Source organism: Camelina sativa, chromosome 1 (genome assembly GCF_030686135.1).
Source record: "Camelina sativa cultivar CO46 ecotype springtype chromosome 1, ASM3068613v1".
NCBI lineage: Eukaryota > Viridiplantae > Streptophyta > Magnoliopsida > Brassicales > Brassicaceae > Camelina > Camelina sativa.
In genome coordinates, this window is record NC_141880.1 from 25,897,028 (window position 1) to 25,920,321 (window position 23,294).

Here is a 23,294-nt window from a genome sequence, read left to right on the forward strand (position 1 = left end):
TGCTCTTTTCTTTTTGTTGGTTATTTATTGGTTATATTGGCTTATGACTCTATGAGTGATTACATTGAAAGCGTGGACTCTTCCCCTTGAACATTTCAACATTTAAACAATTAATCCCGACATAGACGTCAAACATTTTGGAAGTTCGAATGTAAATATCCTAATTCGGGTTGACATGAATATAAAACAATCTATTATTGAGTTTGATTATTCGAGTTTACTTATTTATCTACTATAGACTTGTAGAAATATGATTTCTCTAGGAGCGTACTGCGTACATACCACCTAAACAAAATCATACAGTAGTACTAGTTTTTCATATTTACACAAACGAAAACAGCACATAAGATATCATCAATTCGCTCAAAATATTTATTTACTCATCAAAACAATAAAGTGGTGAAAAAGGTTTTGCACTCGAATGTCACTTTCTCATATTCGACCCTTACAAACAAGTCAGTTTGGAGCATTTTGGTCGTACAAATTAGTAGTACATACGACTTGATTAGTTTATGTGATGTAGGTTTGCAAAAGGCTATTCATCATTTGCTTTATATACCAACTGTAATCAGTAGTTGTACATCATCATGAGTTGAGAGATATATTTGGTCCCAACAAAACGATTTAGTTCCAAAACTTATTTCATATTGAAATAGTAGTTAACATGCATTGAAATAATTAATTAATACTACTAGAGAGAGAGACGTTAAACAAGGAGCTTGAAACTTGAAGTAATCATCATGTTACAACGTGATCTTTCCAACGTACATTACGCTACGAACGACTCACATGATTACACGTGGAGCCATACCCACACGCTCGTCGGAGACTCGGAATCACGTTACGAGCCAAAGGTTGAAAGTCAAAGAGTCCAAAGAGGGTTTATCAGCTGACGTCACCGACACTTGAAGCCGACATGTCAACACACGTGGCAAGGTCCCACTGGTCACCGACAACTAGAAGAAGGAAAAAACTGCCGGCGCAGATTTAGCCGTCCGGCTAACGTGCGCTTTCAATTACAAATACAGCAACTACTACTTCTCTCTTTCTCCCATTGACGGTGATGAGACCAGCTCAAAGCCAGGTCTTTAATTCATCGATCTTGGCCTCTTCAATGTTTTAAAAAAATCTTTACTTTCACACATCTCTAGATCTTTTCTTGAATGATCAATCAAAAAAGCTGTAATCTTTTCTTTCTTCCTCGTAGCTCCGTCTCTCGCGGATCCTTGTCGGTACACTTCTGCATTTTCTCAAATCTGGTTTCTTTCTGGAGTTTTCTCTGCTCCTGAGCTACGATTTAGCTTCAACTACTTCGATCTCGTGCAAAGTTAGCTTCTTTTAGCTTTGATCGTAGTTGGGTCTGCTCTTTAGGATTTGGGAACTTAGTTTTTTTTTTGGAGTTTGATCTATTGTATCTTATTATCGATGTTGTGATCTCGTACATTCTATATGATTCCGAGGGTTGCTATGAGGCGTCGCTCTGCAGAAGTTGCTCCTACAGAGCCGATGGAGAAGGGAAATGGGAAGAATCAGACTAATCGAATCTGTGTGTTGGTTGCTTTATCACTCTTTTTCTGGGCATTGTTGTTGTACTTCCATTTTGTTGTCTTAGGAGGAAGCAGTAGCATTGATAAACAGATCCAGTTGCAACCTAGCTATGCTCAGTCTCAGCCTTCATCAGTCTCTCTTCGGGTTGATAAATTCCCTATCGAGCCTCATGCAGCTCCGTCGAAACCTCCCAAAGAGCCTTTAGTTACCATCGATAAGCCAGTAGTACTCCCTCCTGCTCCAGTAGCGAACTCTGTGTCCACCTTTACCAAGCCTCCTAGAATTGTTGAGAGCGTGCAGAAACAGGAGTTTTCGTTTATAAGAGCGTTGAAGACAGTAGACAACAAGAGTGACCCCTGTGGAGGGAAGTATATTTATGTTCATGATCTACCCTCCAAGTTCAATGAGGATATGCTTAGAGACTGTAAGAAGCTTAGTCTCTGGACTAACATGTGCAAGTTCACAACCAATGCTGGCCTTGGCCCGCCGCTTGAGAATGTTGAAGGTGTCTTCTCGGATGAAGGCTGGTACGCGACTAATCAGTTTGCTGTTGATGTGATATTCAGCAACCGGATGAAGCAGTATAAATGCTTGACGAATGATTCTTCTCTTGCTGCTGCCATCTTTGTGCCGTTCTATGCTGGATTCGACATTGCTAGGTACCTGTGGGGATACAATATCTCAAGAAGGGATGCTGCTTCGCTTGAGTTGGTCGATTGGCTCATGAAGAGGCCTGAGTGGGAAATAATGAGAGGAAAAGATCATTTCCTTGTGGCAGGTAGGATAACGTGGGATTTCAGGAGATTGTCTGAAGAAGAAACTGATTGGGGCAACAAGCTTCTCTTCTTACCGGCTGCCAAAAACATGTCTATGCTTGTGGTTGAGTCGAGCCCATGGAACGCAAATGATTTTGGGATCCCGTACCCAACCTACTTCCACCCAGCAAAGGACGCAGAGGTTTTTGAATGGCAAGACCGGATGAGAAACCTGGAAAGGAAGTGGCTTTTCTCATTTGCAGGAGCCCCACGACCTGACAATCCGAAATCCATCAGAGGGCAGATCATTGATCAATGCCGAAACTCAAATGTTGGCAAGTTATTAGAATGCGACTTTGGGGAGAGCAAATGTCATGCACCAAGCAGCATTATGCAAATGTTTCAAAGCTCTCTCTTCTGTCTGCAGCCACAGGGAGACTCTTACACCCGAAGATCGGCATTTGACTCGATGCTTGCCGGTTGTATACCGGTCTTCTTCCATCCGGGCTCAGCCTACACTCAATACACGTGGCATCTACCCAAGAACTACACAACCTACTCGGTGTTCATCCCCGAGGATGATGTTCGGAAGAGAAACATTAGCATCGAGGAGCGGCTCCTCCAGATTCCAGCCGAGCAGGTCAAGATAATGAGAGAGAATGTCATCAACCTCATCCCAAGGCTGATCTACGCAGACCCGAGATCAGAACTGGAGACGCAAAAAGATGCATTTGACGTCTCGGTACAGGCTGTGATAGACAAGGTGACTCGGTTAAGGAAGAACATGATCGAGGGCCGAACCGAGTATGACTACTTCGTGGAGGAGAACAGCTGGAAGTATGCGTTGCTGGAGGAAGGCCAACGGGAAGCGGGGGGCCATGTGTGGGACCCGTTCTTCTCCAAACCAAAGCCTGGAGAAGATGGCAGCAACGATGGCAATGGAGGCACGGCTATTTCAGCAGATGCAGCTAAGAATTCATGGAAGAGTGAGCAGAGAGATAAGACACAATGAGACATAAACCACATTTTGTTAAGGTTTGGGATATAGTTTTCGGTTACTATTATACGGACAAAAAAAATGATTTATTTTTGTTGTATTGGTATCAAATGTAGTTTCTTCAGTTTCATAGAGATAAGTTTGTTTTGAGATTTTTGTTGTATCAGTTACCCACAGAAATTAATAATAAGAAGTGACCCTTTTCAAGTTTTCTTACTGAAGTCAGCGCTTGTTTAATTGTGTTATAGTAATTACTCTTTAGCTTCAAGAACCGATGTAGTTTTTTTGAAGAATGCGTGTAGGTCAGTCTAATACCTTATAATTTTTTTTGGTTTTAAGTACCTTATAATTGTAAGTGTGATACTGTGTTGTGTGGTTTAAACGAGTCTAAAACCATAGTTTTGGTAGTTGATCTTTCTTAAACTAAATGATTGAACAAGTGTGATAAAGTGAGTGCATATGTTTACGGTAAAAACAAATGCCCGCTAAAAGCACAAGACAAGCATTCGTCATACTAGTCACATAAATAGACATTTTGCAACACATATTTCAGAACAAAAAGGGACATTACCCGCTAGTCTCTTGGCATCATTCATCAAACAGTAGCAGAACGAGTTACAGGTTTATCATAAAGACAGACAAGTCCCGGAAAAAGAAAAGCGGTATAACCAGATACATTACGTTCAAACCTGTCAAACAGTAGCAGATTTAGCAGACACGAATTTGTAAGACTTAGGGACTGTAAGAACTGCATCAAACCACACGACCTTCCCCAAAATCTCTTCCTTGTTGCGTCTTTCAAGCGAAATCTCTGCACACCAAATCATCTTCTCCTCATACCCACTTGCAGGCACATATTTGTCCCACAAAACAACCAGCTTACCACCATACTCCGCCAATTTAACAGTACTATATCTAGCAAACTTAGGTAGCTCATCTAACTTTATCCAATCTGCTCCTTCAGTTTTTCTACATATAAACCTTACAATAGGGTCATAATGATAGAATATGTTATCTATCATACAAATAGAGCCACGATCCAAATCAGTCTCCAATGCTAACGCTTCCCAAGTCCAAACCTTTGGCTTTAAAGCCACAGCCTCCTTAGTAGACTTTACAGGAAGGTTCAAGTAAATCTTTCCTTCCATAGCTTCGAATTTAAATACTCGTTTTCTGGACGGCACGGGATTCCAAATTTGAGTACTTGTGTTGTACACTTCAACACAGTTCAAAGTGTCTGGACTCTCAGAGCTTCCTGCTAAATACATAGTCCCATCAAAGTTACTATTGGTGTGAGCCAGTCGCATTCTTGGAGATTCAAGCCAAGTGTGAGTTCGACAGTCAAGAAACCAAACACTAGAGCACTGAGAATCTTCCATGGCAGCGGTAATGGCGTCAAGATTAGAACCAACAGCAACGAGAAAAGACCATTCCACAGGAGCAGAGTTGAGAATTGGGGTTGGAGCAAAAAGATTGATACCTGAATCATCATCTTTCTTCTTCTTCTTCTTCTTCTTCTTCTTCTTCTTCTTCTTCCTAGTGGTGTGACTGGTTAGGGTTTGATTAGGCTTCCGGTAGCTTCATCAGGAAAGCTTAAGCAAACATAGAGAAAAGTCTCGGTGCGGCTTAAGAGTGTTCGGGTGTGGTAAAGCTCCGGTGAAGCAAGGATTGATCGGAAGCTTTTGGAGACTAAGGAGAGATTTGGGTAATACGATCGCGAGACGCGGGCTAAGATGCTCACTATCAAATCATCCGGAAGTGACGGATTTGGGGTTGGTTCTGGTGACGGCGTAAGCGACCGTTCCTTCCTCTTCTTCCTCTTTTAGGGATTTGAGATCACTCTCTCACTTCACTACGATTGGATGTGAAGGGGCACCTTATAGAAATGATCTTAAATTAATTTATAATGATTTCGAAATTAAAGATTGATGCAATTATTTAGGACTTGAGAAGGTTTAGTATTAGACAAATACATTGTATACACACATAACAGCAATGCTGCTGTTGTATTCACTAGACTTGTTATTATTACCAATCATGTATTCAACTTTTGTATACTCAAGTGTTCATTATTTATTAGTAAATCAACAAGATTCAATTCTCTGTTGCTCCACAAGAATGAAATAAAACCCTAGCCAGGAGCTCCACGACGGAAGCGTGCGTACATCATCACACAGCGTTCTCTCTCGTTTTAGCTCTTCTTGTGGTTCCGAAGGCTTATTGTTGTCGATACCAGGCGAAGGATCAACCATGTTAGAAATGTTGATTCTCAAGGTTTGTTGGGGTCCATCGTTTGAGGGGACATGGACAAGTGCGTCCATCATCAGAATGTCCCAGTCCCTTTGCTTCAGAAACCCCAACAAGCTATCTTCTGTGCCAAGAAACAAAGCAAAAAAAGGGGAATCCAATGAGTACAATAATTTCGCTAATGCAGATTACCTAATCCTAACACATATTTGTCTTGGGAGAGACTAGCTGCGTTTAGACAATTTTTTTACCTCCATTGCGAACAGCTTTCAGATGCAAGATTCCAGTGCCTTGTGGTCCAATGACAGGGAATGAACAAGACACTGAGTGCCTTTGGTGAGAAACGGCTAGTGAAGCACTGTACCATGGCCCTTTCTCAATTGGTTCTCCAATAGCTTCAATCATCGCCTTACTATTTATCACCTTCTCCATCGCCTTGCTGAAAATTAAGCATACACATACTTTTCTTTGAGAAATCGCCAATGAAAATTTCACATTCTTGAAATCAGGTTATGTTATTGATTTTGACGATACAAGGAGAAGAGCATAGAGATATTCATGAGGGGCATCGATAGAATGCGCAACAAAATAACAAAATGGTGCGTATAGAATGATTGTTCTAGCGAGGACAGGGAAAAGAAGTATCATTACTTATAAAGTGGGAGGCACAAGCACAAGATAGACAGAACTACACATGAGAAACCAGACTAAAGCCTGGTTATTGGGTGCGTTGAAATTCACAATGAAGCAATGCCAAAAAAAAAGTGTTCTCATCAAGCATAATGTTTTCTCTTCTTTTGCTTAACGAGTTTCACTAGAGCAGACGATCAGACTCAAACGAAAATTGAAATAAGAACACAGCATTAATTAAACTACATGTATTACTGGTACCAAGAGTTTAAGTTCCTTTGTCTTTCAAAGTTGATCCTTATATCGATAAACCCGTCCCATTGATAGCAAATCATGGTCAAATTGGTATCTGCAGTGATAAGAAACCTACAGATTCCAATGGTCTCAGCTTTCATTTCAGCAATGGTTTAATCATCTACTAAACTAAAATATTCACTTGATTTCAACTGACTCACTAGCTTATAAAGCATTTCTCTTAAACCAATCCGAATCAGGAGAAAAACCATGAAATAAACAAAGCCGATTCACAATTCAACTACGCTAGGGATGTTATACTTCAAATGTACATTTGCAGTAGCTAAACTTCAATGGAATGATTAAAAAAAAAAGAGATTACCTGCTACATCCATGGTAGATAGAAAGATCATCGAGGGCACTCAAAGCAACACCACCGGTGACTGTAATCAAGACAAAAGACACTGCCTTCCGACCAAAAGACCCCAACGTCCCAGCTTTCCCTGTTTTGTCCGAACTGTTTCAAAGAAACATTCTTCAGCTCATATTTATAACTCCTCCTAAACTATCACAAATAACATGGATCATCCAAAATTTCGAATCGAATCGTCTAGGTCTAAATGGCTATAGATCAATTCACCAAAATGGGCATGGGAGGTTTTGAAATCGCGGATATAGGCGAAATGGATTAAGATGCAGGACTAAATCGATCAGATTTCTAATCGCAAGATCGCAAGATCAGAGAAGATGTTTGGGTACCTTGAGGAGGTTGAAGATCCTTTGAAGAAAGAAGAAGTGAGCCGCCTCGCGAACATCTGTAGGGTTTTGGGTTTTGGCAAAACCGTTTTGCAGTCAACATTATTTTTTATTTTATTTTATTTTAGTTATGTTTTTTTGGTGAAATAAAATACTGATGAAATGTCAAAAAAACAACAATACTTTTGATTATGATCTTAAAACCAGTTTTGTAACTAATTAATTATATGTATCTTCCGGGTAAACTCAAATACTGTATTTGATCATTACAACTGTGAGCAAAATTATCATTTGCAAGTTTGTTGTATTTACCCTTCTTAATGAACTTTTCAAACGATTCTTTTGTTATTTAAGAAAATTAAAAACTAAAATAAAAATGTTCCCAAATGATAATTTTGAGAAGAAGGAAGAAAATACTTCATTTTATTTTTCATAATCTGATTTTAAGAAAATAAAATATTGATGAAAATGTATAAATAAAAAGAAAACTTTGATTATGATCTTAAAATCAGATTTGTAACTAATTATGTACCTTCCGGATGAACTCAAATATTCGATCATTTGTGAGCAAAATCATCATTTGCAAGTTTGTATTTAGTTATTTAGAAAAAAAGAAAGAAAAAAAACGTTTTTATTTAGTTACTTACTTTTGTGTTATTCTAAAAATAAAAAAATAGACCAATATAAAATTTATCGGCCAACCAGAACATTCCACGTATGAAAAAAGGAATGATGACTGATCGTCTCTTTTAAACACGCTTCAATTCATCCATCTCTCCGACGCTAACGAGGAAAACAAGGAACAGCAAATTGAGACAGAGCAAGTTCGGTACAAAGATCCCGGTTTAATCGCTCTTACCGGTTCGAAGGCGCTCTCTGGCTTCTTCTTTCCTTCTCTCGTGGGTTTGGGGTTTTTTCATATATTCTTCTTAGGTGAGATTTTTTTGGAATTTTGATCATCTTCTCTTTGGTTGGAGTATAATTTTGGCGATTATGCTTTGTGATTGGTTGATTCAGCTTCGATTGTTTTTATCGTACGTTTGGATATTTTTGTATTGTTGTTTGCTTTGCCGATTGATTCTGATTTTTTTTGCTATGTGACTGTAAAATCATCTGCTCTTGCATTTTGTTTGATTCAGAATTTTACATAGATGAATTTTGATTTTGTTAGGTTTTGAGTGTAATTCAGAAACTTTTGATTAGTCATAAAAATGCATATAATCTTAATTTATTTATATATATATATATATATATATATGCATATAATCTTAATTCTTACACACATACTATGTCTTTTGATTTTGTTTTTTTAGAGCAATAATGGAGAGACGTTCGTTGAGGCCGCCAGTTCCGAGTGACATTTCAGACACTTGTTCGTTGATACCGTCTTTTCAAAACCCTTCAGCTGACATGTCCTTCTATCCACAACACAATCAACTCATGGCAACGCCTTACCATTTGCTCTCTGCCAATGATGGCTCTGTTGGTCATATTTACTCAACTAGTGATCTCTCTGCTCATGATGGAGTTCTTGATCATATGTATTCAAGTGATTTCCATAACTCGGAGTCATCAGTTTGGATTCCTTCTCCACTCCCTGATCCTTTTGACTTTCCTTCTCCTTCTCCTATTCAAAGGAGTCAGATGGACGATGGTGTTATCGTTGCATCCGATGAGATTCATGAACAATGTGACTGATAAGAGAGCATGTGAGAGGCACATGTGAAGAGTAAAGAGAAGCATGTGTGAAGTTTAGAGTATAAATAAGAATAGTGTAGGATTGTGAAGAGGATCCTGCGTGATCAATTGTGTTGTTAGAGCTCATGTGCTCTGTTCTTAGGTGATGAGATTGGAGAACTGTAACTCCAAGCTTATCAATTAGGGTTTGAGATTGTATTGTGGATTTGAGAAGAGATAAGAGAGAAGAGTTCTTACCTTCAATCTTATCAAATGGTGCGCTTGTGAACACGGATCGAATCAAACGCTGAAGAAAGTTAGGTTTTCAAGCAAGATTTTGATTGCAATGTGCCTTGAGGGATTTCCCATCTTCGATGGTGTTGTTGGTGAATTGCGACCATGGATTACATGGCTAGAGGATTTCTTTGTTCAGGAGGATTTCACGGCAGATGAGAAGCTTAATCTTGCGCAAAGTCTTCTCGAAGGTGAAGCTCTCTTGTGGTTTCAACGGCGAACACGAGTATGGGGATATTTTGACAGTTGGGGAATGATGGAGTCAGCCTTGGTGTTGCGGTTTGGTGACAGAGATGAAAGAATAACACTCTTTCAGGAGCTTAGAGAAGAGAAACAGATTGAAATCTTGGAGCAGAAGAAAGAATCGAAGAAAGAAGTGGATTTGTGTTTGGGGAAGATCACGTCGCAACCATCAGACGTAACGCAATCGCATGACGCGTTAAACTGGAATTGTAACATGAACACAGGCGTGACATTGATTAGCCCTCGGTTCATCGATTATGATTCTGAGAAATTGCAAAACGATGATCTAAGAGAAGTGGAAGCCAGTTCTGTGTTAGTCAATCTAGACAATGTGGTCAAGAACGTGAACCATGAGAAGAAGAAAGCAATCCATAATAGAGAGAGTAATCAACTGGAATCGATTCCACAAGTATCCCATCAGCTTGTAGAGCTTTCACATCTTCAGGTATCAATCTCTACTTTGGAACCTAGCCGTAGTGTTCATCAGTTAGGATTTTCTGGAATGGATTCAGCTTTGGCAAATAGAAAACTTGGGGAAAAACATGTTGAGAATCCAATCTTTGAAGCTCTTAATGAAGTAGCATGGATCTTTACTGAAGAATCACCAAAGAGTCAAGAAGTTGATGTGATGTTAAAAAACACAGATTTGAGCTTGTTCTTTGATGGAAATGGTGCAGCTCAGTTTCAGATTGTGTATGGTAGTGAGATGGACCCTTATGGCTACCAAGTGTTCGATCAAATGTTTCTTAGAGGGTACAACTTACTGCAACATAAGAAGATGAGCAAGTTTCCTAAGTCATGGATGTTCAAGTTCAAGAACAGTTTGGAGGCACAAAATTCAGCACCAGAACAACTATTGTTTCTAGATATAGTTGCAGATGCGAAAGGGACAAGAGACGGCTTGCATAAGCAGTGTACTTTGTGTGATAGTCATGAGCTGCAAATGCAACAGCAGAGAACATGTTCCAAGTTCTGGACATTCAAATATAATAACAAGGGTTTACGAGGAGAGAAGATATTAATGAAGCAGAACCAGTCCAATCACAGAGGAAAAATCAAGTTTGAACATATTAAGCATGCTTGTTGGCTGATCCAATGTAGAAAATATAGTTGCTATTTGTCAATGTTGCTTCAGCGATTCCAATTTGTTGTTATGGACTTCTCAAAATTTTGGAGATTTAGGTTCAAAGGCCAGATTTTGGAGATTTTCATCGTTGTGTTTGAAAGAAAAAAGCTGCAAAAATTTAGCTTGCAACTATGGATGACCTGCAACTTCACGGTGAAGCTATGGTGCGGAAGATCAATATGTGTTCAGCAGCTCTACTATGGCAGGAGACAGAACAGAGAGCATGGATTGATTGTACTCAAGTCCCTAATCAAACAATATAATGTTGTGTGGTGGTCTCAGATTGGGAAAGTAATTCAACCTGAAACTTCTGCATCTATGTTGTTAGCTCTGCCAATCATCCCAACAACTCTGCAACAGCTTATCTACATGAAGATGGAGCATGGTTTTAACATTCAAAGGGCATTGGAACAGATTCAAAGGTTTGGAGATACTAGGATGAAGGCTGTTTGTGTGCTTTGCTTGGGTGGTCTACATATATGTTTTCCAGATTTAGGGAAGAGAAAGTTTTGCAAGGACTGGTGGTTTAAGTTCAAATACAACACATCTCTAAAGACAGCAGTGCAACTTACATAAGTCACGTTAGTGCAGTGGATCCGTTTCTCGGGAGCAGCTCTACCAGTGCATCAACGATTCTATTCTCTACTGCAGTCTACAATTGTTACATCACAGCTTGATCACAGCTTGAGGACAAGCTGTTTTGAAAGGGGGGAGTATTGATAAGAGAGCATGTGAGAGGCACATGTGAAGAGTAAAGAGAAGCATGTGTGAAGTTTAGAGTATAAATAAGAATAGTGTAGGATTGTGAAGAGGATCCTGCGTGATCAATTGTGTTGTTAGAGCTCATGTGCTCTGTTCTTAGGTGATGAGATTGGAGAACTGTAACTCCAAGCTTATCAATTAGGGTTTGAGATTGTATTGTGGATTTGAGAAGAGATAAGAGAGAAGAGTTCTTACCTTCAATCTTATCAGTGACTGGCCAGTTTGGGATGACCACTTGATTACTGATGGAGATTCGCTGAGCTCTACTGTCTTGGAAGAGCTTCTCCTTGACACGAATTTCAACTCAGCTTCAGAGGTTGTTAATCTTGTTCTATTAAGTTTGCTACTCTTTTACTCCCTTTGCGATACATATTGTGGGGTCTCTTGTCTCCACATATCAAAAGACTCATGTTTTAGGAGGAGTTGTTGTTGTTTCAGGTCCAGCAACCAAGTACGCCATCGCAAATTCAACAACCCCAAGTTGGTCTGCAGCAGCCTTCTCCTTGTCTGGATTTGCGTCCACTTGTTAGGACAGTATCCTCAAACAGCAACAACAATAACAGTAGTAGCAACACTAATCATAATGCAGCAGCTAAGAGACGTATGCGTTGGACGCCTGAACTTCATGAGGTTTTTGTTGACGCTGTTAACCAGCTCGGTGGCGGTGAAAGTAAGTATCTCTCTCTCTCTCTCTCTCTCTCTCTCTCTCTCTGCTTCTTGGTTTTAAAATCCTTGACTTTGAATAGATCGTGAAGTTCTATTTGTTCTGATTCAGTCTCTTATTTTTATCGCAGACGCAACTCCCAAGAATGTGCTGAAGCATATGAATGTCGAAGGTTTGACTATATATCATGTCAAAAGTCATTTGCAGGTTTAGTTTTTCTTTTTTATTTCCAAGAAATTGTTTCATGCTAATCCTCATAATAATCTGTTGGTAAAAAGTCTACAATTTTTATTATTTATGTTGCAGAAATATAGGACAGCTAAATATGTTCCAGAACCATCAGAAGGTAAACACTGGCTCCTCTCTTTTATGATGAATCTTCTTCATATGCATTCATTTTTCTTAAGATAATGAAAGTTTTGTATTAACTTATGTATACAAACCTTCTTAATCTATCTTACTCTAATATTTTCTTGATATCTATAAAAAAAAACCCTCAACATTGTTTGCATAATTGCATTCTAATATCATCTAGTTTTGTAGACTAGAACCCTTTTCCGGGACTCATTTAGTCTTGCTAACAATCTGATGATTAGCAGGTTCACCAGAGACAAAGTTGGGACCGCTTGAGCAAATTACGTCTGTTGATACGAAACGGTGGGGTTTGGTAACATCAGAATTCACAACTGCTACACCATTGAATCTGTCTAATAAATTCTCACTACTGATATTGCAGTGGGATAGATGTCACTGAGGCTTTGCGACTTCAGATGGAAGTTCAGAAACAACTGCATGAGCAGCTCGAGGTACAACGATGAACATATGATAAAGTTTGAGCTTCATAGTGTTAGCTAGTTGTGTATCACTTGAAGTTGCAAAACAGTACGGATGAAAATGGGTTTTGCTTCTTTGATGTGCTTGCAGATTCAAAGAGAAATGCAAATTCGGATAGAAGAACAGGGAAAGGTGCTGTCGATGATGTTTGAGAAGCAAAATATAGGCTTTGGCAAACTGGAACAAGAGGAGAAAACAAGCGCGGAAAAGCCTGAAAATGGTTCAGAGGAGTCATCAGATTCCCCGCGGGCAAAGCGTCGGAGAAACGAAGAATGAAGGGAACCTTTTCTCGGGATGGTAGATCATAAAACTGAGGTTTTTGGTGGAGTTGTAGAGTTTGACTTATTAGAGTAAGAGACTTTTTTCTGTCTTCTTCAGGCTTTTCTCTCTCTTTTTTTTTCTTTCTTAAACTAGTTTTCTGATTATCAGCTCTCTAGGAAGAAACAACAATAATAAAAAAGAGCAATTCCATCTTTCTGATGTAATTTTGAATTCAGATTTTGATTTATTAGTGTTTAACTTAGGTGAATTCAAAACTTGAATTTATGTCGAGCTATTTCTGTCAAAGCTGATTACATAAACGTAGCGAAGATATCTCTCATAGAACAAAAGTTTTGCAAAAGCCATAAGATTGAAGCTTTATTTGTCCCACATCGGTAGTTTAGTGAAGCGTCGGTCAAAAACAATCTCTATAAAAAAAGAAGCCCGGCCTTACCTGCATCTCATACCTTTCTCGGCCTTTTGGCTAAGATCAAGTGTAGTATCTGTTCTTATCAGTTTAATATCTGATATGTGGGCCATCGGCTCACACGATATTAACTCTATTTTTTAAGGGAGAAAGCCCGTTAAGATAGCTTGCTATCTGGGCCTTCACGAGTCGCCCATGCGTTGCACTACTGCACGGGCCTGGCTCAACCCACCAACAAATTAGTACAATTTTTCTATTTATGTTTTATTTTATTTTATGAACATTATTTATTGACTAAATTAACTTGCTAGTTCAAAATCTAGTTTAGCTTAAAAAGATTAATTAAGGTTAAACGCTAATTAACCTAGTTAACTAAAATTCCTCAATACCATCTGTCCATCTATACAGAAGACAAAACGCGAAACGGAAACGAAGAGATAAACCGGTCCAAGGATCCCGGTTTACTCACGCTCTTCTTCTCGAGTCAAATTCGTCTCAGTTCTTGATTTTGATTTTTTTAGAGTTAGTTCATATCTAGGTTTGTGCGTAAATTGGAAATAGCTTTGGTGATTGGTGGATTTAGGATTCGATTTAAGTTAAGTGTTGTAGGGTTTTGATATTTGGAGAGGGATGAGTCGTGGGAATTACAAGAACCCGTGCTTGACCATGCATCAGCCATGGGCTTCACTTCTCGTCCATGCTATCAAACGCATCGAAGGCAGATCCTGGCCTGCCCCAATTCGAGGTATGTCGTTCGAGATCAGCTTTATTGATATCTTATAAGCTGCAGCTGAGATAAATTTGAATTGGAACATTGTGATAATTGCATAACATTGAAGAAGATGATGATGTTGTTGTTTGTTTTACTAAACATGTAACATAGGCCGTTTATGGATTCATGCTGCTAGTAAAGTACCTGATGAAGCTACTATTAAAGCAATGGAAGAGTTTTACAAAGAGCTTTATGCTATTGATGGGATCACTGATATTCAATTCCCCCAACATTACCCTGTTTCAAGACTAATTGGTATTATTGTTACTACTAATCTTTTTTTGTATACTCATCTTTGTCACATCAATATATATTTTTGTAAGATCCTAAGTAGCAGCTTGGACCAGAATTGATACGGTTATGTTGGTGGTATAGGATGTGTTGAGGTTGTTGGCTGTGTCACCTGCGATGAACTTCAGAACTGGGATGCTTTACCTGAAGGGGTACACCAATTACTTCTATTTTTTTTTTTGGACATTGATACAGTTCATATTCGATGATTCTATTGTATAATAAGCAAACCCCCAACTGTGTTTGGTATTATAATAATAGGTGAGGCTTGAAGGACAAACCAACTTTTGTTGGCTATGCGAGAAGCCACAGGTGAAATGAAATTCACTTCAGCTTTCGGTTTCTACTGTTTTGTTTGGATTTGTGACCATTTAACATTTGATTCTATGAACTCTTCCAGAAACTGATTATTCCATTTGAGATGCGCGGGTACCAGGGCGTCTATAATTTAGAAAACAAGGTAATCTTGCTCTTCTCTAAAGCCTAAGAACTGGGAGAGTTGTATAAGGTAGTACAAGTTACTTACTGTATTCTCAAATGAAACAGATTTATGCGGCTGCAGCTAGAGGTCTTATGCCTTCTCAAAACACTTCTCTGGTTAAATTCCCTCTTCCAGACCAAAAAGACCCGTTTTCCTTAAAACCTGGTTCTGTTCCCTGTACAACACAAGAGAAGAAAGCACTTGATTCAGAGCAAGTTAACACTCTCATAGCTGCAATTGCCGGGGCAAAAGCAGCGGCTACTCAATTCTCGAACAAGGGACAAAGTCTCCAAACAAATAATACAAGTGATTACACAACAAGAAGCAAGGGCATAGTTATTGAAGATGATGCAGCAGAGTCCCTAGATAACCCGGTTGTTGGTTCTGGTGGAGCGTCTGGCCGTACTTATACAACAAGAAGCAAGAGCAAAGGCACACAGATGGTTGAAGCAATATGTAGTGAAAACAACAGCAGCAGAAAAGTGGAAGATGATACAAATTTGACAGAAAAGTACAATGTGGAATCTAGTCAAAGAAGTGTAGTCACAAAGCGAGACGACAGGAATACAAGTATTGGTGAAAGAAGGTTTGATCCTGGATCTGCCCGGGTACGTATATTTCTTTTACATGATTAAGCGATAATTACAAACAGTAGTTGACTTTGTTCGTCTGATTTCATTTCACATGTTGGATTTATCTCAGATTATGGCCGCTGCAATCAGGAACTTGAAGCCATCTTCATGATCTACTGTGGCAAAGTTGTACCATATTTTTGGTTTCTAAAATATATACTCAGTTCATAGTTTGGCTTTACCTTAACTTACTGTTAGTTTATACGTTATTTGTATACATTCAAGTTTTGAATATGAGAAAATCTTTATTGTCCTGTTTTAAATAAATATCATGTAGACTAAAACTTCATAAAATATCAAAAGCAAATGTGTAAAGGAAAATACAGAGCAAAGAGTTTGGTCGAGACTTACCTCCTATAGACTACGTTTTCTATGATTTACATCAACTCCTGTCAGATGTTAAAACCAGACGCTTGTGTGATAAAGATACATAAAAGTAGCTAAGATTGTATTGTCGGTTTTGTCTTTGTTCTCTACTTTATCCCACATCGACAAGTTAGTAAGCATTGATCACAAACAAACTGATATAAAAAGAGAAGCCGGACCTTACCTGCAATTCATACCTTTCTCGGCCTTTTGGCTAAGATCAAGTGTAGTATCTGTTCTTATCAGTTTAATATCTGATATGTGGACCATCGGTCCGCACGATATTAACTCTATTTTTTCAGGGTGAGAGTCCGATAAGATAGCTTGCTATCTGGAGTCTCGTGAGTCGCCCATGCGTTGCACTACTGCACCGGCCTGGCTCAACCCACCAATAATTCAGTGAAATATATTTCAGGAAATCTGTATGTAATTTTCTTTTTTTTAAACATAATTTACTACAAGCTGACAGAAGTAATACAGTAAGAAAAAGAAAAAATAAAAAGGATTATGGTTTGTTCTGAAGATGTTTGTCCCACATCGGGTATTTAGAACATAAGACTTGTGTATATAATTAGTCCGAAAAATAGGACATGGTACAACAGTCATTGGACGAAGTGAATGGGTTACATGGACCTGTCTAGGTACCGACCCAGGAAAGTCCCCGGGCCACTATCCGCAGAGATGCGGCCTCGGAAACGAGAGAATCATGCGGTGGATTGATTATAAGCTGAGACGCGTGTGTGGAGCTTTCTCTCCGTCGATGATATCATGGCCGTTCGTTTCACGACAGTTATTCACTTGGTCCTCATCGGATTAACTGAACGGGGCTTATGTTCCAATGACAACATTCTTTTTTTTTAAAAGTTCAATTGCTCTTCGCTAATCAGAGTCTTCTTCTAAATTGGGTTTTACTTAAAATCGTAGGTGAGAATTTTCGATTTTTTGTAAAATTGTTCATCTCTAATTATGATTTGAATAGGGTTTGGGGTTTAGATTTGATTAGGGTTTGGTGTAGGTTTTGATATTTTGGTTAGGTAAAATGTGTTTGCTTCTTCAGTTTTCTTTAGGTATTTTTTGGGGAGTACCTTGAACTGATGATGCTGTTGCGTTCAATCTGTAATTCGAAGTAACAGAGCCTATATGGATTAGAGTAGCTTTCTGGGTTTAGAATTTAGATTCAGATTTCTAGTGTTTAAGGATCTTGTTAGGTTATACAAAACCTCTTTGTGGTATCTCTCTCTCTCTCTCTCAGTAGCAATATACTAATCCATGATAAATGAGTCATTCAACTCTATGAATGAACTGTGAGTAATATGGCTGCTCTGGTTTGTTGTTCTGTTGTATCTGCAGAGAGTTTACTTTAGTGTTTAAAGTCAAAAGCAATGAAGAGAAAGATAGCCATTGGGTTCGAAGGTTCAGCTAACAAGATTGGGGTTGGAATTGTGACTGTAGACTGTACAATCTTAGCGAATCCTCGGCATACATACATAACCCCTCCTGGTCATGGATTCCTTCCTAGAGAGACTGCTCATCACCATCTCGACCATGTTCTTCCTTTAGTCAAGTCAGCTCTAGAAACGTCCCAAGTAACTCCAGAAGAAATCGATTGCATCTGTTACACAAAAGGTCCTGGTATGGGAGCACCGTTGCAGGTCTCAGCCATTGTCGTTAGAGTATTGTCGCAGCTTTGGAAGAAGCCAATCGTTGGAGTGAATCACTGCGTGGCTCACATTGAGATGGGGAGAGTAGTTACTGGAGCTGATGATCCAGTTTCTCTGTATGTGAGCGGTGGGAACACACAGGTGATTGCTTATAGTGAAGGTAGATACCACCGGATATTTGGTGAGACCATTGATATTGCTGTTGGTAATTGCTTGCTAGAGTCTTGAAGCTCTCCAATGATCCAAGTCCTGGCTATAACATCAAGCAGGTATTTCTGAATCCATCATTACTTTTAATAATATGATCTAGTAGTGTACATGTGGTGTTAGTGAACAATTATCGAATGTTTTTGTTTGTTTTCTTAACAGCTCGCTAAGAAAGGAGAAAAATTCATCCATCTTCCGTATGCTGTGAAAGGTATGGATGTATCGTTCAGCGGAATCTTGAGCTATATCGAAACTACCGCAGAGGAGAAGCTCAAGAATAACGAGTGTACACCAGCAGACTTGTGCTATTCTCTTCAAGTAAGGCTATAACAGTTGTTCATTGGCTACATAGAAGAATGTAACGTTTTGGCACATTTTGTAAAGAGGATCATGATTGTTAATGATCTGGCAGGAGACGGTGTTTGCGATGTTGGTTGTGATAACGGAAAGAGCGATGGCGCATTGTGACGAGAAAGACGTTTTGATAGTCGGTGGTGTCGGTTGCAATGAGCGTTTGCAGGAGATGATGAGGACCATGTGCTCTGAACGTGACGGTAAGCTGTTTGCAACTGATGACCGATACTGCATCGATAATGGAGCGATGATCGCTTACGCGGGTATACTTGCATATGTTAACACGGTGCTGAAACGCCGATTCAAGAGTCCACCTTTACGCAGCGGTTTCGTACAGATGAGGTTCACGCGGTTTGGCGGGAGAATGAAGACTTGGTGCTTGGGGGATAAGAACGTTGGTTGCTGTTAATTAACTTTTTTTTTTTCTTTTTTTTTTAACTTTTTGTTAATCCGTTTTGAGATTGTATCTCTCTACTCGATCAAATAAGTTTTTGATAAGTTTAAATGTGTTTTCTTCTGATTTTGAATTAAGTTTTAGATTTGTGTACCACTTTCAAATTGCTCTCGCTGCCGCGTTTGTCACCAGTAGCGGTGTGGTGGTAGCTGCCAGTAGGAGCAATTGACCGCACTTTCAATTTTGATTATGAAAACGTTTTGACACAAATGGTAATGTGTCGCAGAATTATAAGCCAAATGAAAAATTAATTTCTACATTATTATTATTCATATACAAAAATATGTATTTACTCTATTAACAATTGTTATTGCATAGTTTTTTTAGTGAATGAAAATGGTACTACTTGACTTGTGTGTATTTTTCATACCTAATAATAACTACTTTTTTTTTTTTTCTTATAAAAAGATACGAAATTAAATTTGGAAATAGTGAGCCGGCCGAGAGGAATAAATCTCATAAAGTTGGAAAAATTAGGGTTAGACTCTCTCCTCAGATCATTCTCACAACGCTGCGACTATTCTCTTCTCTCTTCTCTTCTCTCTTCTCTCTTCTCTCTTTATATATACTTTTTTTTCTCATTCTCTCATTCGCTTTCGCTGGTTTTTTTTTTTTTACTAAGACAAAATCGAACGATGAGGGGATTGGTAAGCAAACTCGTGTCCAGATCTCTCTCTGTCTCCGGGAAATGGCAGCAGCAACAGCTTCGCCGTCTCAACATCCACGAGTATCAGGTTCTTCTTTCTCTTCATTTCGGGTTTTGACCATTCTTTAGTGTTCTATAGTTGCGTAGATTCGCTTTTCAAGTGCGGATTCGAGTACGATCTGTCGCTTTGTCTCTTTTTTTTTTTTTTTTTTTTTTTTGTGGGGTTGATCCACTGATTGATTGATTTGTGTTTGAGATAGAATTATGCGGTGTCGTCTCTCTCAAGGAGTTTTATGTACTGTGGAAGTAAGCACTAGTTGGACATGGAATCGTCTCTCTAGGAGGTTTATGACATTTTGTAATTTGTATTTTGTGTGTGTTTCTGATACAATCAGGGAGCTGAGCTGATGGGCAAATACGGTGTGAATGTGCCAAAAGGAGTAGCTGTTGGTTCTCTGGAAGAAGTTAAAAAGGCTGTCCAAGAAGTTTTCCCTAATGAAAGCGAGGTATATTATTATTTCTATTTCAGCACATCATTTGCCATTGACTCTATTAGTTAGTTGCCTAATTGAAAGATATATATATATATATATATATATATTGCTCTTTTCCTTTGGTACAGTTGGTTGTTAAGAGCCAGATCTTGGCTGGTGGAAGAGGTCTTGGAACATTCAAGAGTGGTCTTAAGGGTGGTGTTCACATTGTTAAACGTGATCAGGCTGAAGATATTGCTGGTATTGTGCCTCTGTTTTTCTTTTATCTATTTTCTTTCTTCAATTGTTGGATGTCTCTCCTTTTTTTTTTTTTTTTTTTTTTTTTTGTCTCAGAGTTTATTGATCCTATTCAATTTCTTATATCGTTTGTAGGAAAGATGCTTGGACAAGTACTCGTCACCAAACAAACTGGTCCTCAAGGCAAAGTTGTTAGCAAGGTTTGTTATCAGTTATCCATGAAGCTCATAATTGGTGTTCTTTCTTCAATTCTCCTGACTGACTCTTGCACCTTTGTTTACTATTCATTGAATCTTTATTTTGAGCAGGTTTACTTGTGTGAGAAATTGTCACTCGTCAATGAGATGTACTTCTCCATTATTCTGGACCGTAAATCTGCTGGACCGGTATGCTACTACCCACACGATGAACTACTAATTCATTTCTCTACTTCTAGGCATGCTGTTCTAACCCCCCCCCCCCCCCCCCCTGCTGCAACATCTAAACCGCTTTACTTTCTTATTGCAGTTGATCATTGCCTGTAAAAAAGGTGGTACCAGCATTGAAGATCTCGCTGAGAAGTTCCCTGACATGATTATCAAGGTTGTGACTGTTTAATACGTACTTGGATCTTTAATCTCTTGTAGAAAATATCCTTCTGAGATCCTGCGGATTTTTGACCCCTCCATTCATGGTTTTGCGTAGGTACCAATTGATGTATTTGCAGGAATCACTGATGAAAATGCTGCCAAGGTTGTGGATGGTCTGGCTCCCAAAGCTGCTGACAGAAAGGATTCGATCGAACAAGTGAAGAAGCTGTACGAACTCTTCCGCAAGAGTGACTGCACAATGTTGGAAGTGAGTTTTCTCACACTGTCTTGTTTCTACACTCATTTTTCTCAGTTATCAATATCTTCTTTTGTTGAACCCCCCAAATTTCTCTTGTAGATCAACCCTCTTGCAGAGACATCCACTAACCAATTGGTAGCTGCTGATGCCAAATTGAACTTCGATGATAATGCTGCGTTCCGACAAAAGGAGGTTTTTGCCATGCGTGATCCAACACAGGAGGATCCACGAGAGGTATCTGTCTTGTCTATCTCCCTTTTATCATCAAGAAATCTATCTGATGTTGTTAAGTCGATAAGAAGAGATTAAAAGGAAAAGTGTGTGTTGCTTCTCCCGTAGGTGGCTGCAGCGAAAGTTGACCTGAACTACATCGGTCTAGATGGAGAGATTGGTTGCATGGTGAATGGTGCTGGATTGGCCATGGCAACAATGGACATCATTAAATTACATGGTGGAACTCCCGCCAATTTCCTTGACGTTGGTGGAAATGCTTCTGAGCACCAGGTAAAAAAAAGAAACCACCTTTACTTTGGGGAATCAAAATTCTTTGTGACAAATTTTAATAGAGGGTTTGTTGACTCCAACAAAAAAAAAAAAAGGTGGTGGAAGCGTTTAAGATACTGACATCTGACGACAAAGTGAAAGCAATCCTGGTGAACATATTTGGTGGGATAATGAAATGTGACGTGATTGCTAGTGGAATCGTGAACGCTGCAAAAGAGGTGAGTGGGAAAAAAAAAATAGCAACCTTCTAATGAGCAGAATGTTTCATTCAGGATTGAAGATAAAAATCGAAGTGATTTGTGTGACGCAGGTATCATTGAAAGTGCCAGTGGTGGTTCGTCTAGAAGGAACGAATGTGGAGCAGGGAAAGAGAATCCTCAAGGAAAGTGGAATGAAACTCATAACGGCTGATGATTTGGATGATGCGGCTGAGAAAGCGGTTAAAGCATTGGCTCACTAAATCTCTCTATATATAATATCAAAACTCGTCCCGGTTTGTCAATTGATTTATGGTTGACGCAATTTACACTTTTTTCTCGCGGATATAATTTTCTCAAAACAGATCGATCAATAATGAACTGGTGGTCTCCTTCCTTTTTCTTTCTTGTTTGATCCTAAAAGAAGAATTAAATTGGAATTCTCGGTATCTTTTTGTATTTTTAACCAACTCATCCTTGATACCGATAGGTTGGGTGTCACTGAAAAAAAGAGAGGTTAGGTGTCACTGAGAAGCCACAAAACTAATCTTGGCGTTTATTTTTCTGTCCTGTTTTATAAGCCGATCACAAACGCTCCTTCTCAGTTAGGTTGATTAAAAATATATTTTAGGTAAAATTAGAGTTTTGAGAATAAAATTTTAAATAAATTTTGTAATTTTTTAATGTTTACTTTAAATTTGAATCTGAGGATATTGAAAGCATATTCGATCGAACATATGGTAAATTTTTTGGACTCAAGTCAAATATTTTCTTTACCAGAAAACTTTTGTTAAAAAAATTGAGCTGGTCTCCTTCCTTTTTTTTTTTTTTTTTTCTTGATCCAAAAAGAAGAATTAAATTGGAATTCTCGGTATCTTTTTTATCATACATAGTTACATACCACTCAAAACTAAGGCTGGGCATTCAGGTAACCCGTTCGGGTTCGGGTATTATCCATTCGGGTTCGGGTAAACGGGTTTAGAAAAATAGAACTCATTGGATATTTTTAGATATATTGGTTCGGTTTGGGTACTATCGGGTTCGGGTCGGTTTGGGTTACAAATTTTAGAACCCGATTAGTACCCGAACTACCGGGTACCCGAAAAATATAATTAAATTTAAATAAATTTAGTTAAATTTTGACTTACATAACAAAATATTTTAGATATTTTGATTATTTTTGATATTTAGGTATAAAACTAAATGAAATATTCAAAATTATAATCATAATTTTGGGGTAATTGCATTATATTAATGATAAATATTATAAATATGTTTATATGTTTGGGTTTAATGGGTACCCAAACGGGTATCGGGTATTACCCGACCCTAAACCAAACCCACGGGTATTAGAAAATAGAACCCAATAGAGTTTTATAGGCAAACCCGTACCCAACCCGAACCCGGTTTTTTGGATCGGGTTCCGGGTTGGGTATTCGGGTACGGTTTTTATGCCCAGGCCTACTCAAAACTAATCTAATCTCTCTCCACTGGGCACTGGCGTTAATTGAACCCGTAATTCAACTGGTTGATAGTAATCCAAAAGACTTCTGGTTTATTTTTCGGTCCGGTTTTATAAGCCGATCACAAATGCTCTTTCTCAGTTAGGTTTATTAAAAATATTGTACGTAAAATTTGAGTTTTGTGAATAAAATTTAAATCAAAATTTTGTTATATTTTAAAAAATTAAATTTTAAATTTAAATCAGAGAATAT

General features: G+C 38.6%; 4 protein-coding genes, 3 non-coding genes and 4 pseudogenes across 14 annotated transcripts; 9 read left to right on the forward strand and 2 right to left on the reverse strand.

Annotated features, from left to right (window-relative positions):
- Window positions 1-989: 989 nt before the first annotated feature.
- LOC104701822 (xyloglucan galactosyltransferase MUR3 pseudogene) lies at window positions 990-3,510 on the forward strand (annotated as a pseudogene). Its single transcript, XR_015564327.1, has one exon. The product of XR_015564327.1 is annotated as a xyloglucan galactosyltransferase MUR3 pseudogene (transcript).
- Window positions 3,511-3,847: 337 nt separating this feature from the next.
- On the reverse strand, window positions 3,848-5,122 carry LOC104701812 (F-box/kelch-repeat protein At5g48990 pseudogene; annotated as a pseudogene).
- A 115-nt stretch (window positions 5,123-5,237) lies between these two features.
- LOC104701788 (uncharacterized) lies at window positions 5,238-7,282 on the reverse strand. Of its 4 annotated transcripts, none has more exons than XM_010417538.2 (5): window positions 7,171-7,271; window positions 6,794-6,928; window positions 6,439-6,543; window positions 5,799-5,986; window positions 5,238-5,668 (listed from the first exon to the last, which is right to left on the reverse strand). In XM_010417538.2, the coding sequence occupies exons 1-5, from the start codon at window positions 7,224-7,226 to the stop codon at window positions 5,385-5,387; spliced, it is 768 nt and encodes a 255-aa protein (XP_010415840.1). In that variant the 5' UTR covers window positions 7,227-7,271; the 3' UTR covers window positions 5,238-5,384. The 4 variants fall into 4 exon arrangements, with proteins under 4 accessions (XP_010415840.1, XP_010415835.1, XP_087318883.1 ...); XM_010417533.2 differs by having other exon boundaries at window positions 5,238-5,671; XM_087462757.1 differs by lacking the exon at window positions 6,439-6,543 and having other exon boundaries at window positions 7,171-7,282.
- A 598-nt stretch (window positions 7,283-7,880) lies between these two features.
- Window positions 7,881-13,317, forward strand: LOC104701767 (myb family transcription factor PHL4). 2 transcript variants are annotated; one of them, XM_087462645.1, is made up of 8 exons: window positions 7,881-8,100; window positions 8,481-11,585; window positions 11,708-11,939; window positions 12,064-12,140; window positions 12,240-12,279; window positions 12,533-12,590; window positions 12,670-12,739; window positions 12,858-13,317. In XM_087462645.1, the coding sequence occupies exons 3-8, from the start codon at window positions 11,873-11,875 to the stop codon at window positions 13,041-13,043; spliced, it is 498 nt and encodes a 165-aa protein (XP_087318771.1). In that variant the 5' UTR covers window positions 7,881-8,100; window positions 8,481-11,585; window positions 11,708-11,872; the 3' UTR covers window positions 13,044-13,317. The 2 variants fall into 2 exon arrangements, with proteins under 2 accessions (XP_087318771.1, XP_087318769.1); XM_087462643.1 differs by lacking the exons at window positions 11,708-11,939; window positions 12,064-12,140; window positions 12,240-12,279; ... (1 more) ...; window positions 12,670-12,739; window positions 12,858-13,317 and having other exon boundaries at window positions 7,945-8,100; window positions 8,481-11,470.
- Window positions 13,318-13,491: 174 nt separating this feature from the next.
- LOC147950372 (U2 spliceosomal RNA) lies at window positions 13,492-13,687 on the forward strand. The gene has a single exon (XR_015565614.1). It is a non-coding gene; the product is annotated as a U2 spliceosomal RNA (small nuclear RNA).
- A 53-nt stretch (window positions 13,688-13,740) lies between these two features.
- On the forward strand, window positions 13,741-15,898 carry LOC109124722 (uncharacterized). Its single transcript, XM_087462768.1, has 7 exons — window positions 13,741-14,200; window positions 14,339-14,482; window positions 14,603-14,670; window positions 14,780-14,830; window positions 14,919-14,978; window positions 15,065-15,607; window positions 15,702-15,898. Exons 1-7 carry the CDS (start codon window positions 14,086-14,088, stop codon window positions 15,741-15,743), a joined length of 1,023 nt encoding a protein of 340 aa, XP_087318894.1. The 5' UTR covers window positions 13,741-14,085; the 3' UTR covers window positions 15,744-15,898.
- A 292-nt stretch (window positions 15,899-16,190) lies between these two features.
- On the forward strand, window positions 16,191-16,386 carry LOC147950373 (U2 spliceosomal RNA). Its single transcript, XR_015565663.1, has one exon. It is a non-coding gene; the product is annotated as a U2 spliceosomal RNA (small nuclear RNA).
- Window positions 16,387-16,529: 143 nt separating this feature from the next.
- On the forward strand, window positions 16,530-18,724 carry LOC104774186 (uncharacterized; annotated as a pseudogene). The gene is made up of 4 exons (XR_015564340.1): window positions 16,530-16,921; window positions 17,348-17,927; window positions 18,028-18,183; window positions 18,278-18,724. The product of XR_015564340.1 is annotated as an uncharacterized LOC104774186 (transcript).
- Window positions 16,597-16,841, forward strand: LOC147950374 (RNase MRP). The gene has a single exon (XR_015565585.1).
- Window positions 16,616-16,852, forward strand: LOC109126175 (uncharacterized; annotated as a pseudogene).
- A 27-nt stretch (window positions 18,725-18,751) lies between the features above and the next one.
- LOC104701729 (succinate--CoA ligase [ADP-forming] subunit beta, mitochondrial) lies at window positions 18,752-22,028 on the forward strand. 2 transcript variants are annotated; one of them, XM_087462778.1, is made up of 13 exons: window positions 18,752-18,885; window positions 19,082-19,151; window positions 19,296-19,407; window positions 19,715-19,825; window positions 19,942-20,053; window positions 20,186-20,250; window positions 20,359-20,436; window positions 20,558-20,632; window positions 20,735-20,887; window positions 20,978-21,112; window positions 21,218-21,382; window positions 21,478-21,600; window positions 21,693-22,028. In XM_087462778.1, exons 3-13 carry the CDS (start codon window positions 19,309-19,311, stop codon window positions 21,840-21,842), a joined length of 1,266 nt encoding a protein of 421 aa, XP_087318904.1. In that variant the 5' UTR covers window positions 18,752-18,885; window positions 19,082-19,151; window positions 19,296-19,308; the 3' UTR covers window positions 21,843-22,028. The 2 variants fall into 2 exon arrangements, with proteins under 2 accessions (XP_087318904.1, XP_087318899.1); XM_087462773.1 differs by lacking the exon at window positions 18,752-18,885 and having other exon boundaries at window positions 18,980-19,151.
- The last annotated feature ends 1,266 nt before the right edge of the window (window positions 22,029-23,294 follow it).